The following is a 22,563-nucleotide window of genomic DNA, read 5'->3' on the forward strand; positions in this document are numbered from 1 at the left end:
GTTTAAATAATTCTAGCGTTATATTTGTTTGGTATAAAAAATAAAACCCCATACAATATACTATCCATTGGTACACAACTTGTATTGAAAATCTTTAATTACGACTTTTTTGAAAATATTCTTCTTTTTTTTTGACAAAAATGAGTATACAGTAATAAGTAGTGTAAATTTATTTTGGTTTATTTATAATATTATATAACTCTATATTTTCCAAAAAAAATGATTCATTTTCAATACATATTGGATAATCTGTATGTACTAGGTAGCATGTATACCAAATATTTATTTAAAACACTAGAATTATATGTATAACTAGAGGGTACTCCGAGAGTACAAACCTCCACCTACTATAAAATTCCCCTACATAAAATGTCCCCGGAAAATATATATATATTTTTTTGTATTAGTTCTAAATGTAAATAGGCTAACTGCACACTACAAAGTTGTGGATGAGATCGCTGGTTCAAGTCCCGCTGAGGTTTTTTTTTTTTTTATTATTTTTTTATTTCTTTTTTTTTTGTGGACCTTGATCTTTGACCCAAAATTTAACCACAATTATATGATGAGTCATTGATCATTGTGGCTAAGTTTGGTGAGAATCGGATAAAAACTGTGGTCTCTAGGCAGTAAAATAGTTTTTTGTTAGTTGTGACCTTGACCTATGACCTTTTCCCCTCAAATTCGAACTTGTCCGAGCTTTTGAGGCATAGATCATTGTGTCCAAATTTGGTGAGAATTGGATAAAAACTGTGGCCTCCAGGCTCCAAACACACAGCACACAAACATACAGGGGTGAAAATATAACCTCCTTGGCGGAGGTAATAAACCAAAATATATTTACACTAACTGTATAACACATTTTCTAAAAAACCTTTATAATTTTAACTTATACAGTACTCATTTTTAAAACTATCATAATTAGATTTTCAATACAAGTTGGGTAGCAATGGATAGACTATTTTATGGGCTTTTATTTAATACCAAAATAGATCTCCTAAACACTTTAATAATTTAATCATTATAAATAAACCAAAATAAATTTACACTATTTAATATACTCATTTTTGTCAAAAATTTATAAAATATGCAAATTTTTCAAAAAAATCTACATCATTATTCATAATTACAGATTTTCAATGCAATTTCAAAATGGCACCCAAATCTCCGTAACCTGTTGGTTTATCAAAATGATATGGTATCAAAATGCTTGGTAAACTTACCAAGATCTTCCAAACACTTGAATTATTTAATATAAATAAACCAAAATAAATTTACACTTTTTAATATACTAATTTTTGCACAAAAAAAATAAAATATGTAAATTTTAAACAAAATTAGCATTATAATTACAGATTTTTAATACAAGTTGGATAGCAATGGATAGAATATTTTATGGGCTTTCATTTGATACCAAATAGTTTTTTCAAACACTTACATTATTTAATATTATATAAATAAATATAAAAATTACGCTACCAAATATTCATTTTTTGTATAAAAGTAATCAAAATATGCACATTTTCCATACAATTAGCTTCATAATTAAAATTTTCAATACAAGTTGGGTAGCAATGGGTAGCATATTGTGTATGCTTTCATTTGATACCATACAGTGTATTCATTGGCATTTTAAAGAATAATTTAACCCGAAAATGTGTTTTTTGTCATTTTTGGGTCAAAGGTCAGTAAAGCATTTCCGGTAATTTTTTCGCTAAAAAAAGTTGTGTTAGACCAAATATAAATATGTATATTCTGCACGATTTGACACCAAATAAACATTTGAATTATTTAATATCATAAATAAACCAAAATAAATTTACACTATTTAATATACTCATTTTAAAAAAAAAAAAAAATAAAATATGTACATTTTTAACAAAATTAGCATCATAATTACAGATTTTTAATACATGTTGGGTAGCAATGGATAGAATATTTTATGGACTTTCATTTGATACCAAATAGTTTTTTCAAACACTTAAATTATTTAATATTATATAAATAAACTTAACAATTACGCTACCAAATATTCATATTTTGTATAAAAGTAATCAAAATATGCACATTTTCCATACAATTAGCTTCATAATTAAAAATTTTCAATACAAGTTGGGTAGCAATGGGTAGCATATTGTGTATGCTTTCATTTGATACCATACAGTTTGTCCATTGGCATTTAAAAAAATAATTTAACCCAAAAATGTGTTTTTTGGTCATTTTTGGGTCAAAGGTCAGTAAAAGCATTTCCGGTCATTTTTTCGCTTAAAGTTGTGTTAAATTGAATATAAATATGTATATTCTGAACAATTTGACACCAAAAGCAAATCTGTACGACAAGTGGTTGTCGAGATATAAGAACCACGCATTTTTAACCTTTGACCCCGATTTTGGGCATGTTCGCCCCGGATAGCGAATTTGGCACACATTCCATGTTGTTCGTGGGGGTCAAATTATCCTATAACAGTTGAGATATTCTCTCCTAAATTAAATGCATACAAATCTGACCCAGGTCCTAGACTAAATGGGGAGAGTTCTGCCACTTTTCAATAGAATGTGGCTCAGAAAAAGAAAGATTTACTTTCTACTTGCTGTCTTTCACCCTGAGGATTTTGGATTTACATCTATATGTAAACAGTCTGTTTTTTTTTATTTCAGGTATATTCATTATACTTCTTTAGATGCAGGTGTAAACTTGGATATATTAAAGCGAATAGTAAAAAAAGCAGATTTTAAACTCGGAGAACACCGAAGATTTGTTACCTTGGCTTTCGATGAAATGAAGATAAAAAGTGGACTTGTGTTAAGTGGTTCTAGTGGGAAGTTAACTGGACTTGTAAATCTTGGAACAACTAATAATGAAGTTCTTCGCTTTGAGCAACAATGCACCGATGTAAAGGAACCAGCTCTAGCCACCCATATGCTTGTAATTATGGTACGCGGAATATGTTCAAACATCTGTGAGCCTTTGTGTTACTTTCCTGGCCAGGGAGCAAGTGGCAGCCAGCTTGTTCCAATAATAAATTCAGTGATAAGTGCCGTAGAGATTCATGGATTTCGCATAAAAGCGATGGTTGCTGATGGAGCTTCTTGCAACAGAAAGTTGTTTAAAATATTGTCATGTTCCAGTGGGCAGCATTATATGGAACATCCGCTTGATGAAGAAAGAAAGATATTTTTCTTTTCCTACCACATCTACTCAAAACTGTGCGCAACAATTGGGAGAATTCTGGCTGGAACCGCAAATCAAGATATCTTAAGGTAACCCAATACTGAAATATGTACATTATATTACTGCATGTCCTATTATAATATTATAGTATACCATAGAGATGCAGTAATGCAAGGTTAAGCATGCCTCAAAAGTCATCATAGCAATGCCTCAAAAATCACATTTTATTATTAAAGGTGAAAGGTCAACCGGTTCTATGGTAACATCTCAACAAGCTGTATGAATGGGATTTAGAAGTTGGCAATAAGGCACCAGGACTAAGAATGCTCCATAAGTTAAGTCACGAACACCTGCACTTGACTCCTGCGTTGCGTATGCGTGTATACTTGGCTGCACAGGTAAAGTAAACAATTGTAACATAATTGTTATACGTGTTTATTTATATGATTTTGTAAAGGTTTGCTATATGACAAAAAAATTGATCACAGCAGCAATAACTTTTTGTTTACGCACTGTATTATCGCATAAATTTGTTTTCTTTTACAAAAGGTTCTCAGCGACACTGTTGCCATGTCTTAACTATGCAAGGCAAGCCGGAAACTAAATCAACAGAATACTTCATCAGAACAATCAACAAGTTTTTTGACTGCAGTAACTTGGAAGCTGAAAAATAAACCGAATCTAAAGCCATATTCGTCTGCAACAGATCCCCGCTTTGGTAATATATTTTAGCTCACATTTAAGGTTTTTTCTCACTACTAAAAACAATGTAACAGATCTAGAATTAAGAGGGATTTCTGATTGATTCCATCCTATACTTCTATTCTGCAGATGCGGAACCTCCCTATTTATCAACAAGAGTATATTATTATTGTTTTATCATAACAACTATCCTGTTTTGTCGATCTTATTTAGTGGTTTATGGAATCATTCTTGGGATTTCTGAAAGAATGGGAAGACGATGTCAACACCACAGAAGGGTTGACCAAAGACGAGAAGAAGCGAATGTGCCTTAGCTCACAGACTGTAGATGGATTAAGACTGACAGGTATGGTTATGATTTTCAGATATCATTTTACTGTTATGTGGTGGTTTGGAGTATTCGGTACACATTATGTCACAAGTATGTACACAAGTATGTACACAAGCTTGGCAAAACATTTTCCTTTTATAATATTCCTGTGGTGATAATACCTCTCTTTTTTGCCCTAAATTTACAGCTAATAACTTTAATTTTATAGTCAAATCATTCGTTGAATTAACCAAGGAACTTCTAGAACATGACAAAGTTGAGTACATCCTGAGTGAGAAGTTCTCCCAAGACCCATTAGAAGAGTACTTCAGTAAGCAAAGATCAGCTGGAGGAACAAATGACAACCCAACTGTAGAAGAATTTAAGAACAACTTTCTTTCTCTGCATGTAGCCGGTGACTGTGTCTCTGCGGCTCGCCGAGGTAACTGTTCAAATTAATGTGCTTAGAGATAAAAGCAACAATATATTATCTGCTGAACCGTTGCCCAAAAGGCCTAGAACGAGCCAAGCGGAACAAAGATGTGCACTTTAAAAATGTACACTATCTTATGTATGACGTAATGGTCAATCGGCATGCACAGCTAATTGTTTATCTTAACTAATTAGGTGGTCGCGTGCTAGTTGATTATTATTAGGGCGGTCGGAATGATCGTCAAAGGACTGAATAACAGTTGTTTCTCCAGTTCACTATATAGTCAGGGAGACTATGTAATCCCGTGGGATTTTTATGAATAGAAGATCCCACCTATTTAGATATGTTGAATACAATCCAAACAACAGGAAAAAACATGTTGACAACGTTGGAAGGGTGGCAGAGGCCCGCCATCTTGAATTTCAAAATGGCCGCCATTGAAATTTAAAGTGTTCATATCTTGGTAACCACAGACTGTAGAGACTTGTTTTTGGTCTCAAATTGTTCATAATATACAACTTCATATTAGCTCTAATGGAACATTTCCCGCCAAAATGACCGGAAAAGCCATATCTGACCGTTGACCCTAATTGACCGGAAGTGTTATATCTCCATAACCAATGGACGTAGACATTTTATTTTGATCTTAAATTGTTCACAACATACTACCTTCTATTTACTCTAATGAAATATTTTTCGAAATAATAACCGGAAATGCAATTATTGACCTTTGACCCTAATGTGGAATTTTTCAAATTTTCATTACTGCTTGACATAAAACAATCCTGGTCTGAAATTGTTCATAACATGCATATTTACAGTTGTGCTAATGAATCAAGTATACATATCCATTATACTGTATCTAATAAGGAAAAGGAAACCATGGCAGTTGATTAAACTTTTAGCCAATCACAATCAAGCATCAAGCAGTGTGAACTGCCAATTGGATTCTTCATCTTAAAGCTACCGAAACATTATACCATATTTCGTCGCACATGACAAATTAAATTACGCTCAGTTAATCCCTGCGTACCTGGCAGACATGAGAGCATCAGATACAGAAATATGGATAGAATTCAACGATGGCAACTGGGTGGTAGATAAAAATTCATTGCCATTTTGTGCTATTGTTCCAGATCACGTCTCATCAAGTACTTGGTGGGCTAACTGGTATTTCGTTAAACCCTTTTTCACGCACACAGTTTTTTCTAGTGGCTCTTGCTCTCGCTAAAGAAGCTGAGACAATGACTTTTCTTCCCAGTAGATATTTATCAATATCAAAGCATCATGATAATTGTAATACAACAGATCTCCAAGCAAAAATCGGACCTGACATGAACAATCAACAAGCTGTTTTCTCGTTAACTAGTTGTATCCAAGTTGAGGGACCTCAGACAAGCCGTTGGTACAGTTTTTTGTTGTCCCAAGAGCTTTATTTGCAGCAGATGGTTCATTGTTTCCTACAATGTCGAAGAGTGACTTGATGACGATTCTTGAAAAGCTACCAAAAACGATAGAAGTCGCTCACGAAACAAATGACTCAACAGAAGAAAAGGTTGCCAGGAACTATAAATAAGTATGTATTGTCGATGCTATGGCTTATTTGCAATCACTAAGTAAACTAGAGAATATTGAAACATGCTTCGATCTATCAGAACATTTAATTGAACGACACTGGCAGAAGTATGGTAAAATAACTGTGATGAGGTGCATTTGGTATGTGACCGCTATGATACTGGAGAATCACTCAAAGCTTCAAACCGCGCGAGACGGCTAGGTGGCAATAAAGCTGTAGCTTACCACATTACAGATTCAACTTCAACCGGTACAATCCGTAGGCAACGTCTTCTTTCTTATGTATCAATGAAAGATGGACTGGCGACGTATTTAGCTGAAAAGATATTAGATCATGTGGAAGAAACAAGCATCTTGTAGTTTGCCTGGCGAAACAAAGCGAAGGCTACACATAGGGAAGTAAGCAACCTTGCAAGTAGTCAGGTGGAAGCTGATACCAAACTCATTTTGCATTCCGTTGATGCAACAACGAATGGTGCTACCACACTAGATATATACTCACCTGACATTTACGTACTTGTACTAGCCATCAGACGATACCCCATTATATGTCAAAATACAAACTTTGTTACAGGCACTGGCAAAACCCGCAGGACAATTCTATTAGCGCAATCCACAGAACACTGTTTGAGTCCAAAGCAGCAGTCCTTCCAGGACTGCATGTTTTCTCAGGTGCAGATATTACTCGTAGATTTTCTGGGAAAGGCAAAACTACATTCTGGAAGGTTTTGGAGGAACTACATCCAACTGCCATGAAATTATTAGGAACAACAAATGAACTATCTGAAGCATCATTTGTGTGTAAGCTCTATATACGAAACACAGATTAAAAAAATGTTGCTGATGTTAGGTGGTGGCTTTTTAAGAAGGAACAAGACCAATCAAAGGGTTTGCCTCCAACGCTGGGTGCATTGCGGCCTGCCATTTTAAGGGCACACTATCAGGCTATAATATGGAACAACGATGTCATTGCTAATCCAACTATACCAGAGCCTCAAGATTTTGGTTGGGATATTGTAGATGGCAATTATAAAGCAGTTATGACATCTTTGCCTCCAGCACCTCAGGGTGTTATCGACCTAGTGAAGTGCCACTGTGCAAAAACATGATGCACAACCAACCAATCCAAGTGCAAAAAAAAACGGTTTAAACTGCACATACCTTTGCAGTTTCTGTGACGATTAGGAATTATGTGACAACCAAGAGCAGGCAAGTCTTACTGATGATGAGGATTATGATGACACTGATGATGAACTGCTGTATTAAACTTATACCGTAAAACAATTTAGTCCATAAAATAATTGATTTACACTTTTGAAGCAAAATAACTCAAAAAGACAATTAACAACAGAACTATGCTCTAAATAGTTTGATATCAAGATCAAGTAACTATGTCAACAGTACGGTATGGAGATGAACAAATCCAGATAACTAGGGTCAAAGGTCAGTAATTGTATTTTCGGTCATTATTTTTGGAAAGTTTTCATTAGAGCAAATAGAAAGTTGTATGATATGAACATTTTGGAACCAAAATGAAGTATCTATGTCTACCCGTTGTGGAGATATGAAACTTCCATTCAAATAGGGTCAAAGGTCAGAAATAGCAATTTCTGTCACTTTTTTGGGTAAAGGCGCCATTAGAGCTGATATAAAGTTTTATATTACGAACAATTTGAGGCCACAATCAAGTCGCTACGTCCACCAGTTAAGGAGATACAAAACTTCCGGTCAGTTAGGGCTAAAGGTCAGAAAAGCCATTTCCGGTCATTTTGGGGATAAATGTTCCATTAGAACTGATATAAAGTTTTATATTATGAACAATTTGAGACCAAAAGCAAGTCTCTACAGTCTGTGGTTACCAAGATATGAACACTTAGAGTTTCAATGGCGGCCATTTTGAAATTCAAGATGGCGGGCCTCTGCCACCCTTCCAACGTTGTCAACATGTGTTTTCTTGTTACTTGGGTTGTACTCAACATGTCTAGATAGGTGGTATTTTCTATTCATAAAAATCGCACGGGACTTTATTATTCGACATAGTCTCCCTGACTAATAATATCTCTATGGTGTAAACTAAACTTTAATGTTATAGAACATCAAGTTATTCACATATAGCAACTGTACAAGAGGCGTTAGACCAATGGACTACACTCCATTTAAATCGGACATCGGCATGTAATTTTCCATTACCATCTGGAAGGTTAGTATTATAAAATCAACTTACTTCTACTTTAAAACTAATAACCAAGATTCATGAAAAACAAATATATCATGGAGGCACGAATTAATGTAATGTTATGTTTTTATGTGCACGTGAACAAACCAAACATTGTTTTTTCTTTCTGGAACTTAGTCGTTGCAAAGGAAGGCGCAAGATAAGTTCACGTGAGTTTGTCAATTTCAAGATTCCACCAATAATATTTTTGAATCTGAAGATACTTTGCAATATGGACATGACCACACTTTTTTTCCAAGAAGTGATATCATTAAAATCACATAGGTGCGGCATGATAACTTTTCTTTTTTATGTAATGTTAGGGCCAATGAAAATTTTTAAAAAAGACAAAGAAAATATAACAAAGATCCTTTTTTTTTATAGGTACACACTCCAAGCACTTACTTCTCACGAAACGTCACATTTTACCTGCATAATCAAAGATGGTACTGAGTGGGTGTCTTACGATGGATTACAAGGATGCTTCTTTGACAGAAACCCATCATGCACTTTGTTGAGGGACAAGAAACTGGTTATCTTGTGTACGTGTTAGAAAGTCTGACTACTTGATTTGCTGCCAACCGTTGGAAGAAAAGAAAAAATAACTATTATTATTTATTTATTATTATTTATTATTTAAAGATGTATTGTCCCTTTGACTAATTCAAAAAACAAATCTTTTTTAATATTTCGAAAAAAAGTGGGTCATTTTGAAGTATCATAATAGTTATTAACTTTCACCAAAAATTAGTCGAAAAAAAAATAATTTAACCGAAATACAGACGTTTTTTTGTTCAAAAAATAACTTTGACTTCCAGTCAAAGTTTTCGATCAAAACATATCTCATAATGCAATGCGCTTGTTTGGCTACTCTGTATGCATAATCATAAAACTTCCTCGCGATCTGTGTGAAAACACCTTCGCAACCGCGACGAGTTGTAAACAATCCTAAATTTAATCCATAATGCATACTCGTGGTATGAAATCTACTTTTGCTCGTGACGATTTTCCAGACGAAATGTAATCAAATTAATTTACCTGTTAATTATGTATACTTGATGTTTTTGGCTAGAATTTTTGACTTAAAGTGAATAACTTTAATATTACTTTGATATGGCCAATTTAAATTTAGAATATTTTTTTTTTCATTTTTTGTGTTTCAAGGGACAATACATCTTTTTAACTTATAAGTATTAGTTGATTAGTACTCATCCATTTCATAGAAATAGAAGCTATCAGGTTTCGTGTTGATGTACTTTACAATACTAGACAATATTTTAGTACCTCAAAATTGTTAGTAATAATTAAACAAGAAGCTGGTATACAGTACGTTGCACATAAAAGGTTTAAAGTACGTTGTGATACAGATTAATATTTCTCTTATGCTATTATATTCATTTTAATTTTGTATTGCGTTCGTTTTTGAAGAAGTAACATTACATCAGAAACAGTGCCATTTATATTTGTGTTACATTTAAAACATTCCATTGACGTACATAAACTGTACTGTATTAAATAATATATTTACTGGTTCTTTTTTTAGAAATAACATGTAACAGGATATACCTTCTCTTATAGTCTTAGACAACTGTAAAGGTAGTTAGTAATAGTAAGTTCTATGGGTAAAAAATAATACTTACCTATAAGTCAGTTATTACGATATATCTTATTTATGTTGATTTTAAATTTACATTTAATACCTATACTATTGTGAACCCGGCCCCCGAGGCGTCGGGTGTGGTAAAAGTGGTGCTATTAATAGTTAGTAAAAATCTAAAATAACATTAAAAATACGTGTTTTAAAATGCTTTAAAACACTACTTGCCCGCACTGGGCCGGGGCAAGTGGCTCATTTCTAGAATGCCAGGACCATACAACGTCAATCTATACTATTGTGAACCCTCCCCGAGGCGTCGGGTGTGGTCATATTGCCACTTTAAAAGTGTTGATTAATACTTATTAAAAAAACACTAAAAATACGCATTTTAAATTGCCATACTACGTCAGTCAGTCATACTATATTGAACCCGGCCCGAGGCATCTGGGTGTGGTCATATGACTTTAAAAGTGGTGTTTCCTAAAAATACGCATTTTAAATTGCTTTAAAACACGTACTTGCCCGAACTGGGCCGGGGCAAGTGGCACATTTCTGGAATGCCAGGACCATACTTCGTCAATCTATACTATTGTGAACCTGACTCGAGGCGTCGGAGTGTGGTCATATTGCCAATTTAAAAGTGGTGTTTACTAGAAAAAAAAAAAATATGCATTTTAACTTGCTTTAAAACACGTACTTGCCCGCACTGGGCCGAGGCAAGTGACACGTTTCTGGAATGCCAGGACCATACTACGTCAACAAGGCGTCGGGGTGTGGTCATATTGCCAATTTAAAAGTGGTGTTTTTTTACTAAAAAACACTAAAAACACTCATTTTAACTTGCTTTAAAATACGTACTTGCCCGCACTTGGCCGGGGCAAGTGACACATTTCTGGAATGGCAGGACCATACTATGTCTATCTCTACTATTGTGAACCCGGCCCGAGGCGTTGGGGTGTGGTCATATTGCCACTTTGAAAGTGGTTCTATTAATATTTAGTAAAAAACACTAAAAATACGCATTTTATTATATATTATTTTTTATACTTGCCTGCATTGGGCCGGGGCAAGTGACACATTTCTGGAATAACAGGATCATGCTACGTCAATCTATACTATTGTAAAACCCGCCCGAGGCGCTGGGCGTGGTCATATTGCCAATTTAAAAGTGGTGTTTTTTTACTAAATTAATGCTAAAAATACGCACTTAAACGCGACAACAGTGATTAACCGCTTAACATTTTGCTTCATTTATCGCTATTAGTATTATCGCCGTCGTGTGGGACAAAAACTAAATGTATAGCCTACGTCTGTTATTATTGAAAATCCAAAACATGTTGATTTTAATTCTAGAATACAGAAAACCGTTTCAAAAGAGGCATAGGCCTACTTACTATGTGATATCCTCATTATATGAGTTTGTTCGTGTAGAAAGCGGTGCCAGGCTGGGGCCAGCTGCTGCGTGTGCGCTGATTTCTGTCACTCAGCCCTGGGGCTACTGTCTAAATCATAGTATTTGAGGGCCCCTTTATTGTCCGCATTTGATTGTTGTTTATGATCACCATCTGTAAACAAAGGTTAATAAAAAATATAGGCCTAAATAGGCCATTTGGAATAAAAATAAAACCCTCATAGTACGGTAACTATGGACGAATAAACTAGATGCAACACAATTTTCAATTTAATTATAATTCCTTTACTAATTTGGCTGTTAACATATCTGATTATAATACTACTGTATGTTGTATAATGAAATAATATTTGAGATTGAGTGCATGTTTTAAACGCCCACCAACCACATGAACTTGCTCCATTACTACAGCATCGACGTTGGCGCCCGTTATTAAACTTCTGGATTCAATTGCTAGGTCTAGCTCCGGGCTCCGGGGCTGAGTCACAGAATCAACGCACACATCCATGCAGCGCAGCCTGGCGCCGCCGATAGGCATTCAGAGTAGTACAGACGCGATATGAAAAAAAATTCCAAGTCCTTATACGATGATGTCACACACGTACCAGCATCCCATTGGCTGATTATGACGTAATGCGATTTTACCGTACCTTTAGTAAACGGAAGTTAGGATACGGTACCGTATCTTTAGCCACGGCGATTTAATATATATACATTATTTAATAATTAGAAAATTGTTTTATTCACTTCTAACTAAACCATGGAGGTATAAAATAAATACCTCCATGAACTAACTATCTATAGGCCCCTAGGCCTAGATTGCCACAAATTGGTATGTCTCTAGCCTAGAGGTCTGGACTCTTTTACAGTATTATCACCCCGCCCAAAAAAACCCATTGTTTATTACTTTAGCTAAACTTTACAGTACCCTTCCTACCTTGCATGTCAATCCGTCCGCTAATGTGTGAGTAGCTAGGCCATAGTGTGTGCAGTCTTTAGTAATACTATAGTCTTATTCTGCCTAGGCCTAGGCCCCCTACGACTATTTAGCTGATGACATGATTTTCAGAATTCAGTGGCGTTATAGATAAAAGCAGGGTATGTTTTAAAATAATTCGAATAGTAGTATCAGGGTCTAATAACAACTCCCTGGTAGTACTAGGCCTAGGAGTAGTAGAATAGTGTACATCTTATTCTTACAAGGCCAACCAGGCGACGTAGGCCTACCTCTCGTTGTTGCACATGTGCATGATGTATAGCCGAAGGCTGGATGTCAATCTACAATGTTATCGCAGTTCAAAAAGTGACTACTTCTTCCCATGCAGCTAAAGTAAAATGACGTCACGTTAAAGCGGGTCGTCACACAGAGTCTCATGCATGTTAATGAAGCAAACTTGCTGAGAGTGTTTTACCACCAGAAACATGCGACGCGAGATTTATCGAAACTCCTGAGCCATCGACTGACGATCATTTTTTTGACAATTAAAATCACGGCATATTCAACAACAAAATATTATTTTTTCACCGTCTGAGGATAATAAATAATATATTTCATTTTAACATAACAGGAAAGCCTAGATAGCCTACTTTCAGTGAGAATAAAAAAAATAATAATGTACAGTATTATAGTATGCCTATGTATAATCAGATGGTGCAAGACATGAGACACGAAATAGGCTAGTGGCAGCGCAGTGCATACCTAGCTAGAGCTAGGGTGGGTGGGGAGTTTAGGATTATTATAAGTCTTATTTCAAGTGATTTAACTATCGACTATTTTAAAGAGACAAAGGATGGCAAAAGGTAAAGTGTAGTAGGCCTAAATATTTTTCGCCTTACTTGATCTACCTGCTTTTTCCACTAAGGTGTAACGCCAGGTTTGAAATCAAAGATCTTTACTCTAGTTAGCCGAAGTAATGATCTGGTAACAACTGTTGTTGATGAGATACCCACTGCTATTCGCTACGCCCAACACTGCCTACGACTTGGAGATTACACATGTTCATATATAACAGTTAATGCGAAAAATAGAAGATGTGAATTCAACAAAGAAAAAATGGGTCTAGAACTGGAGTGAATTTGGAATATAAAGTCACTGTAAGTATAATACGTTAACAAATTTATGTTGATCTCTCGATAAATATCCAGTATACATACTATAGGCTATATTTTCATAATATATTTTTAATATGTGTTTTGTCTCTAGGCCTATATAGGTATGGGACGGAATTGTTGTTAAAATATCACGTGATGTAAATTATGACCAAGCGTCTACTGAATGTTGTCGTTTGAAAGGATTTCTTGCTCCTTACAAAATACTGATATCTGTCATCAAGTACGGTGTGAATTTGACGTGTGATATCTGTTGGCTGATTAGTGGTGAGGTAACGTTCAGTAACGACCAGACAATGTGTGAATTCGTTAGTCCAGATCTTCGTTGTAATCTTTATCAAGATCGTGCAGCATTATATTCCTGTTTCTGTTGTTACATAAACTCTATCATCATGCCCTTTGGAATTACCATTCTCACTGCAGAATTCTGCTTATTATAGCTATGATAGCACACAGGGATATCACTACGCCGATGCAGAAACACGCTGTAGAGATGAGTTTAACGGACACATGCGTTACCAATGGAGCTGCTCTAGCGTAAATGATGTTAAGACGTGTGAACAGCTTGGTTTTCAAACAACCAAAAATCAATGGCTGAAAACGCAGAAATATGTTGGGAAAAGGCAATAACGGGAAATCAATTTAGAATTGTCGATCCCACCATTTCAATCAATCAATCAGATTTATATAGCGCCAGTATCCATAATAATGTTCAAAGGCGCTTGACAAAGTTAAGCAGGAAATGCCTCAGTGTAAAAATGGGTTTTTAGTCGTGTTTTGAAAGTGTTGATGTTTTCAGATGTCTTTATGTCGATTGGCAGTTTATTCCACAAACTTGGTGAGTAGAAGAAATAGGACTTCAGACAGAAAATGACCTTGGTGAATTTCCTGATTACGTAATATCCGCCAGGTGTTTTTATAACAATGGTTAACAATGGGGATAGTATAAGTCAATAGAGAATATCATTTCACACAATGGTTAACAATGGGGATAGTATAAGACAATAGGTTAAGGAAGTTAAAGATTGTTGTAAGATTTGAATTAGTCATGTACTTGGCGGTAATTTTAAAAAGGGGTGTACAATAACAGATGCACCTGGTTTAATTAAATCAACGTAACAAAATAAGTTATTTGATCCGGATATTATAACAATGACTAAAACAAAAAGATAAGAATGAATGAAGTTAAATATTGGTGATTTCATATGAATGAAGTTAAATAATAAGTATGTCTTGATTGAACTTTACCGACAGGTAATTAATCATCTTCCGGATTTGTTAACAGAGGGGAGAAATTGAAAAGCAGTGACTCGGGGTGTTTGACATACTAAAGTTTAATGTGTGCCGTTATGATGTTTAGTTTCACTTTTTTTGATGATTTTTGTTTTTCCAATGTTTAGTTTTATTTTCATTTAAATTGGTTACGTTTACGAAAAGATTTCTTTGTTTCCTTTTAAATTAAAACAAAAAGAGGGGTAAAGAGGGACGCTACTGACATCATGCATAAATTATTTTATATACAATATTCTGTGTATAATGTTGTAGTCAAAATAGACATTTCAGTAGATCTCTACCAGAATGGATGCCTATAAACCAACAGTTGGTTTCACTCATTCCAAAAGAAAATCCACAGAATGCAACGTACCTTCTGAAAAGGTAAAGGATGACTACACAAAGGAACCAACAGAGGCACGTAAAAGTAATGAAATAGATTTCACTCGGAAGCTAATCAAATCAGATAAGCAGCAGATGATTTCCCCATATTTTAAGTTTCCAGTGTACAAAATATCGAGAGAAAATTTAGATTGTGATTACATTCAACTTCTTGATAAAAGCTCAGCTGATACTTTGTATAAACAATGTGAGGAAGAGATTGAATATTTTACAGGTGATCTTGCAAAGGTGAAAGTGTTTGGTAGATGGTTTAATATACCTAGAAAACAGGTTAGTTTCTCTTTATTTTTTCTTCATGGTTTCATGACGTTAATGTAGGCTACATACTATTACGTTTAAAAAGATGCATTTTTACATTTTAATTACCGGCTTACCGCACTGTTTTTGTTTTATGCAACAGAATAACAGTTAACCAAGCCTACAGCACTGTTTTCGTTTTATGCAACAGAATATTAACAGTTAACCAGAATCCAACTGATTATAATTGTATATACATAAGAGAAACATTTTTAATAGTATGTTTCAACTCTGACAGGTTTCTTATGGTGATACGGGTTTAACATACACATATTCAGGCAATATAGTGCCAGCCTTGCCATGGCCACCGTTCCTGAAAGATCTTCGAGATTATTTGAAAGAAGTCACAGGGTTCTACTTCAATTTTGTTTTGGTTAACAGGTACATATTTATTATATATCTATATATGTTTATATTTATTATAATTAATTAATGCAAAGCTTCCTTATGGTTACATTGTTTATACATTTTGTACATTTGATTTATTCTCAATTTTACTCTCAAGATTGTATAATTGAACAACATCAGTAATCAGTCTTTTCGTCAACTATTAGAATCTCTCACTTTTTTTTATCTGCACAAAACTGTGTTTAATTATGTTGTATGGTTTATTGTTTTTATACTAAAAAGTTAAGTGCAAAAAAGGATATTTATTTTCTAGCTTAAATTACAGTACAATTTTTTTATTAGGTGATCATTTAGAATAAAATGATCACCTATTGTTATTGTATGAAATCTTTATTCTTCTTCTTCTTTCTGTACACTATTTTGTGTAACAAATATCTCAAAAAGTTAAATGTCAATGATCACAAAAATTTCACAATATCTTTCAAATACTGTAACTTAATCCTAATAAGCTTTTCAGCGTGATCACTCAACCGTGACGTCATTTATACGCCATTTTGTGAAATCACATTTTCAATCATATCTCCATAATTCATTATCACATATTAATGAAATTCACTACACGTAAACTTTAGGTCAAGGGTAAAAATATTAACAAATAAAAACGCGCGCACACGTAGGGTCATGCGCGTGAAATCGCGCGTTAAAAATTTAAAAAGCTCAAAATTAAGTTTTGATCAATTTAGAGCATGAATTAGGCCATTTGCGTGTTTCAAAAAATTACTGCGCAAAAAAATATTTTGCGCGCGCGATACTTACAAAGCGTAAAAAATGCAATTTTTTTATACAAATCGCATTCTACTCACCAGCCTTAGTACATTCACCAAATTTGAGTCAGTTCCAACTTAAAATAACGCTATACGAGCAGGTTAAAAATGACAAAATGCGCAAATTAATTGCATCAAAGTGCTGAAAATGGTGAAAAATAAGGCCTTTTTAAAATGAATATAAATCTTCAGAATGGCAGGTGACCCCTAATTTTTTTAACTTATTCGGGAAGCCATTGGGTTGTAGATACATATTCATGTACACATTAGACGTACAAAATGGTATGACGTCATCAAATGGCCACTTGAATTTAAAAATTAGTAATTTTTATCTTTTTGTGTGGGTTATCACATTCAATAGAGCGCATCTCCGTTATTTGAGCCCGATTTTCGCAAAAATTTTAGAATGTGCTTGCTCAATTGATTATCTTTCTCATGGGTTGTAAACATTTTTATTTTGATGACGTCATCACGTGTAAAAACTTGAATAACCTAGGTCGTGTAATTTTAGCTACACCATACATTTGAATATCTAATAGCTCTTCAGAATTAAAGGTGACCTTGAAGATTATAACTTATTATGAAAGCTGTTGAAATGTAGATATGAATTCATATAAAAATTAAGCCTATCGGATGTTGTGATGTTATCATATGGCCAGTTGAAGTTAAAACATAGTTTTTAGATTTCTTTAGTCAAAGTTATACAAATATCAATGAGCGCGCATTCCGCTTCTACGTATCAAATTCTCTTCCAATCCTTATATTTATTTGCTCAATTCATTATCTTTCGAAATTGTCATCTTCGAGTTTATTTTGATAATTCCATCATACCAACAAATTTGAACATGATGTGGGTCCCGTAATTTTACCTATGCTACACTGTATATAGATATACAGTATATACTGTATATATTGTATATGACACATAATAGGCACAACTCAGCACTATAAGCATATAATAGGATGGGATACATCAACATTTTTCGATGGTATGTTAACGTACATGTTTAAAAAAAAATTAATTTCAGTAAAATTATAAAAATGATCACCTATAATTCGTCAAAGTGACGAATTAAATTCTAGTTAGGTGATCATTTAGAATAAAATGATCACCTATTGTTATTGTGTTAAATCTTTATTATTAGGTGATCATTTAGAATAAAATGATCACCTATTGTTATTGTATCAAATCTTTATTCTTCTTCTTATTCTTATTATTTATTTCTCTCTGTACAAATTTGTGTAACAATTATCTCAAAAAGTTAAATGTCAATGATCACAAATTTTTCACAATGTCTTTTAAATACTTTAACTTAACCATAATAAGCTTTTCAGTGTGATCACTCAACCGTGACGTCATTAATACGCGATTTTGTGAAATCACATTATCAATCATATCTCCATAATTCATTATCACATATTAATGAAATTCACTACACGTAAACTTCAGGTCAAGGGTAAAAATATTAGCAAATAAAAACTCGCGCGTTTCAAGGTCATGCGCGTGGAATCGCGCGTTAAAATTTTAAAAAGCTCAAAATTAAGTTTTGATCAATTTAGAGCATGAAATAGGCCATTTGCGTGTTTTAAAAAATTACTGCGCAAAAACATGTTTTTGCGCACGGGATTTTTAAAAAGCGTAAAAAATAAAATTTGATGTACACATCACATTCTACTCATAATCCTTAGTACATTCTCCGACTTTGAGTCCATTCAGACTTAAAATAACGCTATACGAGCACGTTAAAAATGACAAAATGTGCACATTAATTGTACAAAAGTGCTAAAAATGGTAAAAAGTAGGGCCTTTTTAAAATGAATATAACTCTTCAGAATGGAAGATGACCCCCAATTTTTTTAACTTAATATGGAAGCAAATGAGTTGTAGATATAAATGTATATACACATTAGACGTACAAAATGATATGACGTCATCAAAAGGCCACTTGAATTTAAAAATTAGTAATTTTTATCTTTTTGTGTGGGTTATCACATTCAATAGAGCGCATCTCCGTTATTTGAACCAAATTTTTGCACAAATTTTAGTATGTGCTTGCTCAATTAATTATCTTTCTCATGAGTTGTCAACATTTTTATTTTGATGACGTCATCACGCGTAAAAACTTAAAAAACCAAGGTCGTGTATTTTCAGCTACACCATACATTTGAATATCTTACAGCTCTTCAGAATTAAAGGTGACCTTGAAGATTATAATTTATTATAAAAGCTGATGAAATGTAGATATGAATTCATATAAAAATTAGGCCTATCGGATGTTGTGACATTATGAAATGGTCAGTTGAAGTTAAAAAGTAGTTTTTTTCTCTCTTTCGTCAAATGTATACAAATTTCAAAGAGCGCGCATTGCGCTTCTACGTGTCAAATTCTCTTCCAATCCGTATATTTATTTGCTCAATTCATTATCTTTCGAAATTGTCATCTTCGAGTTTATTATGATAATTCCATCATACCAACAAATTAGAACATGATGTGGGTCCCGTAATTTCACCTATGCTACACTGTATATAGATATACAGTATATACTGTATTGTATATAACACATAATAGGTACAACTCAGCACTATAAGTGTATATGCATCATGTCATAGGATGGCGTACATTTACGATCGCATGTTAACGTACATGCATGTTTAAAAAATGTTAATTTCATTAAAATGATGAAAATGATCACCTATAATTCGTCAAAGTGACGAATTAAATTCTAGTTCTTCTTCTTTCTGTACACTTTTTGTGTAACAATTATCTCAAAAAGTTGAATAACAATGATTACAAAAATTTCACAATGTCTTTCAAATACTTTAACTTAGCCATAATAAGCTTTTCAGCGTGATCACTCATCCGTGACGTCACGTATACGCCATTTTGTGAAATCACATTATCAATCATATGTCCATAATTCATTATCACATATTTATGAAATTCACTACACGTAAACTTCAGGTCAAGGTAAAAAATATTAGCAAATAAAAACTTGCGTGTTTCAAGGTCATGTGCGTGAAATCGCGCGTTAAAATTTTAAAAAGCTTAAAATTAAATTTTGATCAATTTAGAGCATGAATTAGGCCATTTGCGGGTTTCAAAAAATTACTGCGCAAAAACACGTTTTTGCGCACGCGATTCTTAAAAAGCGTAAAAAATAAAATTTGATGTATACATCACATTCTACTCACAATCTTTAGTACATTCTCCGATTTTGAGTCCAGTCCGACTTAAAATAACGGTATACGAGCACGTTAAAAATGACAAAATGCGCACATTAATTGTACAAAAGTGCTAAAAATGGTAAAAATTAGGGCCTTTTTAAAATGAATATAACTCTTCAGAATGGAAGATGACCCCCAATTTTTTTAACTTAAGATGGAAGCCAATAAGTTGTAGATATAAATGTATATACACATTAGACGTACAAAATGGTATGACGTCATCAAATGGCCACTTCAATTTAAAAATTAGTAATTTTATCTTTTTGTGTGGGAGATCACATTCAATAGAGCGCATCTCCGTTATTTGAGCCCGATTTTCGCAGAAATTTTAGTATGTGCTTGCTCAATTAATTATCTTTCTCATGAATTGTCAACATTTTTATTTTGATGACGTCATCACGCGTAAAAACTTGAATAACCTAGGTCGTGTAATTTCAGCTACACCATACATTTGAATGTCTTATAGCTCTTCAGAATTAAAGGTGACCTTGAAGAATAAAACTTATTATGAAAGCTGATAAAATGTAGATATGAATTCATATAAAACTTAAGCCTATCGGATGTTGTGATGTTATCATATGGCCAGTTGAAGTTAAAAAGTAGTTTTTAAATTTCGTTAGTCGTAGTTAATCAAATTTCAAAGAGCGCGCATTGCGCTTCTACGTGTCAAATTCTCTTCCAATCCTTATATTTATTTGCTCAATTCATTATCTTTTGAAATTGTCATCTTCGAGTTTATTTTGATAATTCCATCATACCAAAAAATTAGAACACGATGTGGGTCCCGTAATTTCACCTATGCTACACTGTATATAGATATACAGTATATACTGTACATATTGTATATGATACATAATAGGTACAACTCAGCGCTATAAGTGTATATGCATCATGTCATAGGATGGCGTACATCAACTTTTTACGATGGTATGTTAACGTACGTGCATGTTTAAAAAATGTTAATTTCATTAAAATGATAAAAATGATCACCTATAATTCGTCAAAGTGACGAATTAAATTCTAGTTAGGTGATCATTTAGAATAAAATGATCACCTATTGTTATTGTATGAAATCTTTATTCTTCTTCTTCTTCTTCTTTCTGTACACTATTTTGTGTAACAAATATCTCAAAAAGTTAAATGTCAATGATCACAAAAATTTCACAATATCTTTCAAATACTGTAACTTAATCCTAATAAGCTTTTCAGCGTGATCACTCAACCGTGACGTCATTTATACGCCATTTTGTGAAATCACATTATCAATCATATTTCCATAATTCATTATCACATATTAATGAAATTCACTACACGTAAACTTCATGTCAAGGGTTAAAATATTAGCAAATAAAAACTTGCGCGTTTCAAGGTCATGCGCGTGAAATTACGCGTTAAAAATTTAAAAAGCTTGAAATTAAGTTTTGATCAATTTAGAGCATGAATTAGGCCATTTGCGTGTTTTAAAAAATTCTGCGCAAAAACACGTTTTTGCGCGTGCGTACAGAGAAAGCGTAAAAAATACAATTTTTTTCTACAAATTGCATCCTACTCATCTTCCTTGGTACATTCACCAAATTTGAGTCCATTTCGACTTAAAATAGTGCTATACGAGCACGTTAAAATGACAAAATGCGCACATTATTTGTACAAAAGTGCTAAAAATGGTAAAAAATAAGGCCTTTTTAAAATGAATATAACTCTTCAGAATGAAAGGTGACCCCCAATTTTTTTTACTTATTATGGAGGCCAATGAGTTGTAGATATAAATGTATATACACATTAGACGTACAAAATGGTATGACGTCATCATTTGGCCACATGAATTTTTTTTAAAGGGTTTTTCCCCCTTTTGTCATAGACCACCATATTCAACAGAGCGCAACTCGCTTATCTGTGATTGATTTTCTTTACATTTTTAATATATTCTACCTCAACCAATTATGTTACTTATGAGTTGCCAATATTTTCATTTGGATGATGTCATCACGTCTTAAAATTTAAATAACGGTGGTTACGTAATTTCACCTACAAGGTATATTTGAATACCTTACAGCTCTTCTGAATTAAAGTTGACCTTGATTTTTATAACTTATTATGAGAGCTGGTGAAATGTAGATATGAATTATTATAAAAATTAAGCCTATCGGATGTTGTGACGTTATCATATGGCCAGTTGAAGTTAAAAAGTAGTTTTTTCATCTCTTTCGTCAAAGTTATACAATTTTTAAAGAGCGCGCACCGTCCTTCTATGTGCCAAATTTTCTTCCAATTGTTATATTTTATTGCTCAATTCATTATCTTTCGATATTGTTGTCCACAAGTATATTTTGATAATGTCATCAGTGCCGAAAAATTAGAACATGATGTGTGTCTGTAATTTCACCAATGCTACACTGTACATAGATATACAGTATATACTGTACATAATGTATATGGCATATAATAGGCACAGCACTATAGTATAAGCGTATAATAGGATGGCATACATCAACATTTTCTGATTGTATGTTAACATAAGTGCATGTTTAAAAAATATTAATGTCAATAAAATTATAAAAATGATCACCTATAATTCGTCAAAGTGACGAATTAAATTCTAGTGAGAAATTGTTTTTGTAAAACAAAAAATGTTTCTTCGCAATTTCTTTCTGTACAGATTTTGTGTAACAAATAT

At 33.5% G+C, this 22,563-nt stretch overlaps 3 protein-coding genes across 4 annotated transcripts in view; 2 read left to right on the top strand and 1 right to left on the bottom strand.

The window, feature by feature from the left end:
* LOC144838057 (general transcription factor 3C polypeptide 5-like) overlaps positions 1-12,733 on the bottom strand; it is an 81,267-nt gene extending 68,534 nt beyond the window's left edge. The window contains exons 1-2 of the mRNA XM_078693414.1: positions 12,640-12,733; positions 8,834-8,978 (exon numbers count right to left, since the gene is read on the bottom strand). Of these exons, the coding sequence (XP_078549540.1) occupies positions 8,834-8,839 (6 nt within the window). The 5' untranslated portion in view covers positions 8,840-8,978; positions 12,640-12,733. The remainder of the gene's footprint in view (positions 1-8,833; positions 8,979-12,639) is intronic.
* On the top strand, positions 2,586-3,800 carry LOC144838053 (uncharacterized). Of its 2 annotated transcripts, XR_013611608.1 has the most exons (3): positions 2,586-3,258; positions 3,406-3,567; positions 3,719-3,800. XR_013611608.1 is itself a non-coding variant. In XM_078693411.1 (2 exons), the coding sequence occupies exons 1-2, from the start codon at positions 2,777-2,779 to the stop codon at positions 3,407-3,409; spliced, it is 486 nt and encodes a 161-aa protein (XP_078549537.1). In that variant the 5' UTR covers positions 2,586-2,776; the 3' UTR covers positions 3,410-3,791. The 2 variants fall into 2 exon arrangements, 1 of the variants encoding a protein (XP_078549537.1); XM_078693411.1 differs by having other exon boundaries at positions 3,406-3,791.
* On the top strand, positions 4,086-4,728 carry LOC144836762 (uncharacterized). The gene is made up of 2 exons (XM_078691608.1): positions 4,086-4,217; positions 4,411-4,728. The coding sequence occupies exons 1-2, from the start codon at positions 4,091-4,093 to the stop codon at positions 4,638-4,640; spliced, it is 357 nt and encodes a 118-aa protein (XP_078547734.1). The 5' UTR covers positions 4,086-4,090; the 3' UTR covers positions 4,641-4,728.
* Positions 12,734-22,563: the final 9,830 nt, after the last annotated feature.

This window comes from Antedon bifida, chromosome 3, assembly GCF_963402885.1.
Source record: "Antedon bifida chromosome 3, ecAntBifi1.1, whole genome shotgun sequence".
Taxonomy (NCBI): domain Eukaryota; kingdom Metazoa; phylum Echinodermata; class Crinoidea; order Comatulida; family Antedonidae; genus Antedon; species Antedon bifida.

What these genes read in the sequence shown, in the direction of transcription:
- LOC144838053 (XM_078693411.1), top strand. Translation starts at nt 2,777, where the DNA reads ATGAAGATAAAAAGTGGACTTGTGTTAAGTGGTTCTAGTGGGAAGTTA.
- LOC144836762 (XM_078691608.1), top strand. Translation starts at nt 4,091, where the DNA reads ATGGAATCATTCTTGGGATTTCTGAAAGAATGGGAAGACGATGTCAAC. An exon ending in AGATGGATTAAGACTGACAG is followed by an intron (nt 4,218 to 4,410) that starts GTATGGTTATGA and finishes TTAATTTTATAG; the next exon opens with TCAAATCATTCGTTGAATTA.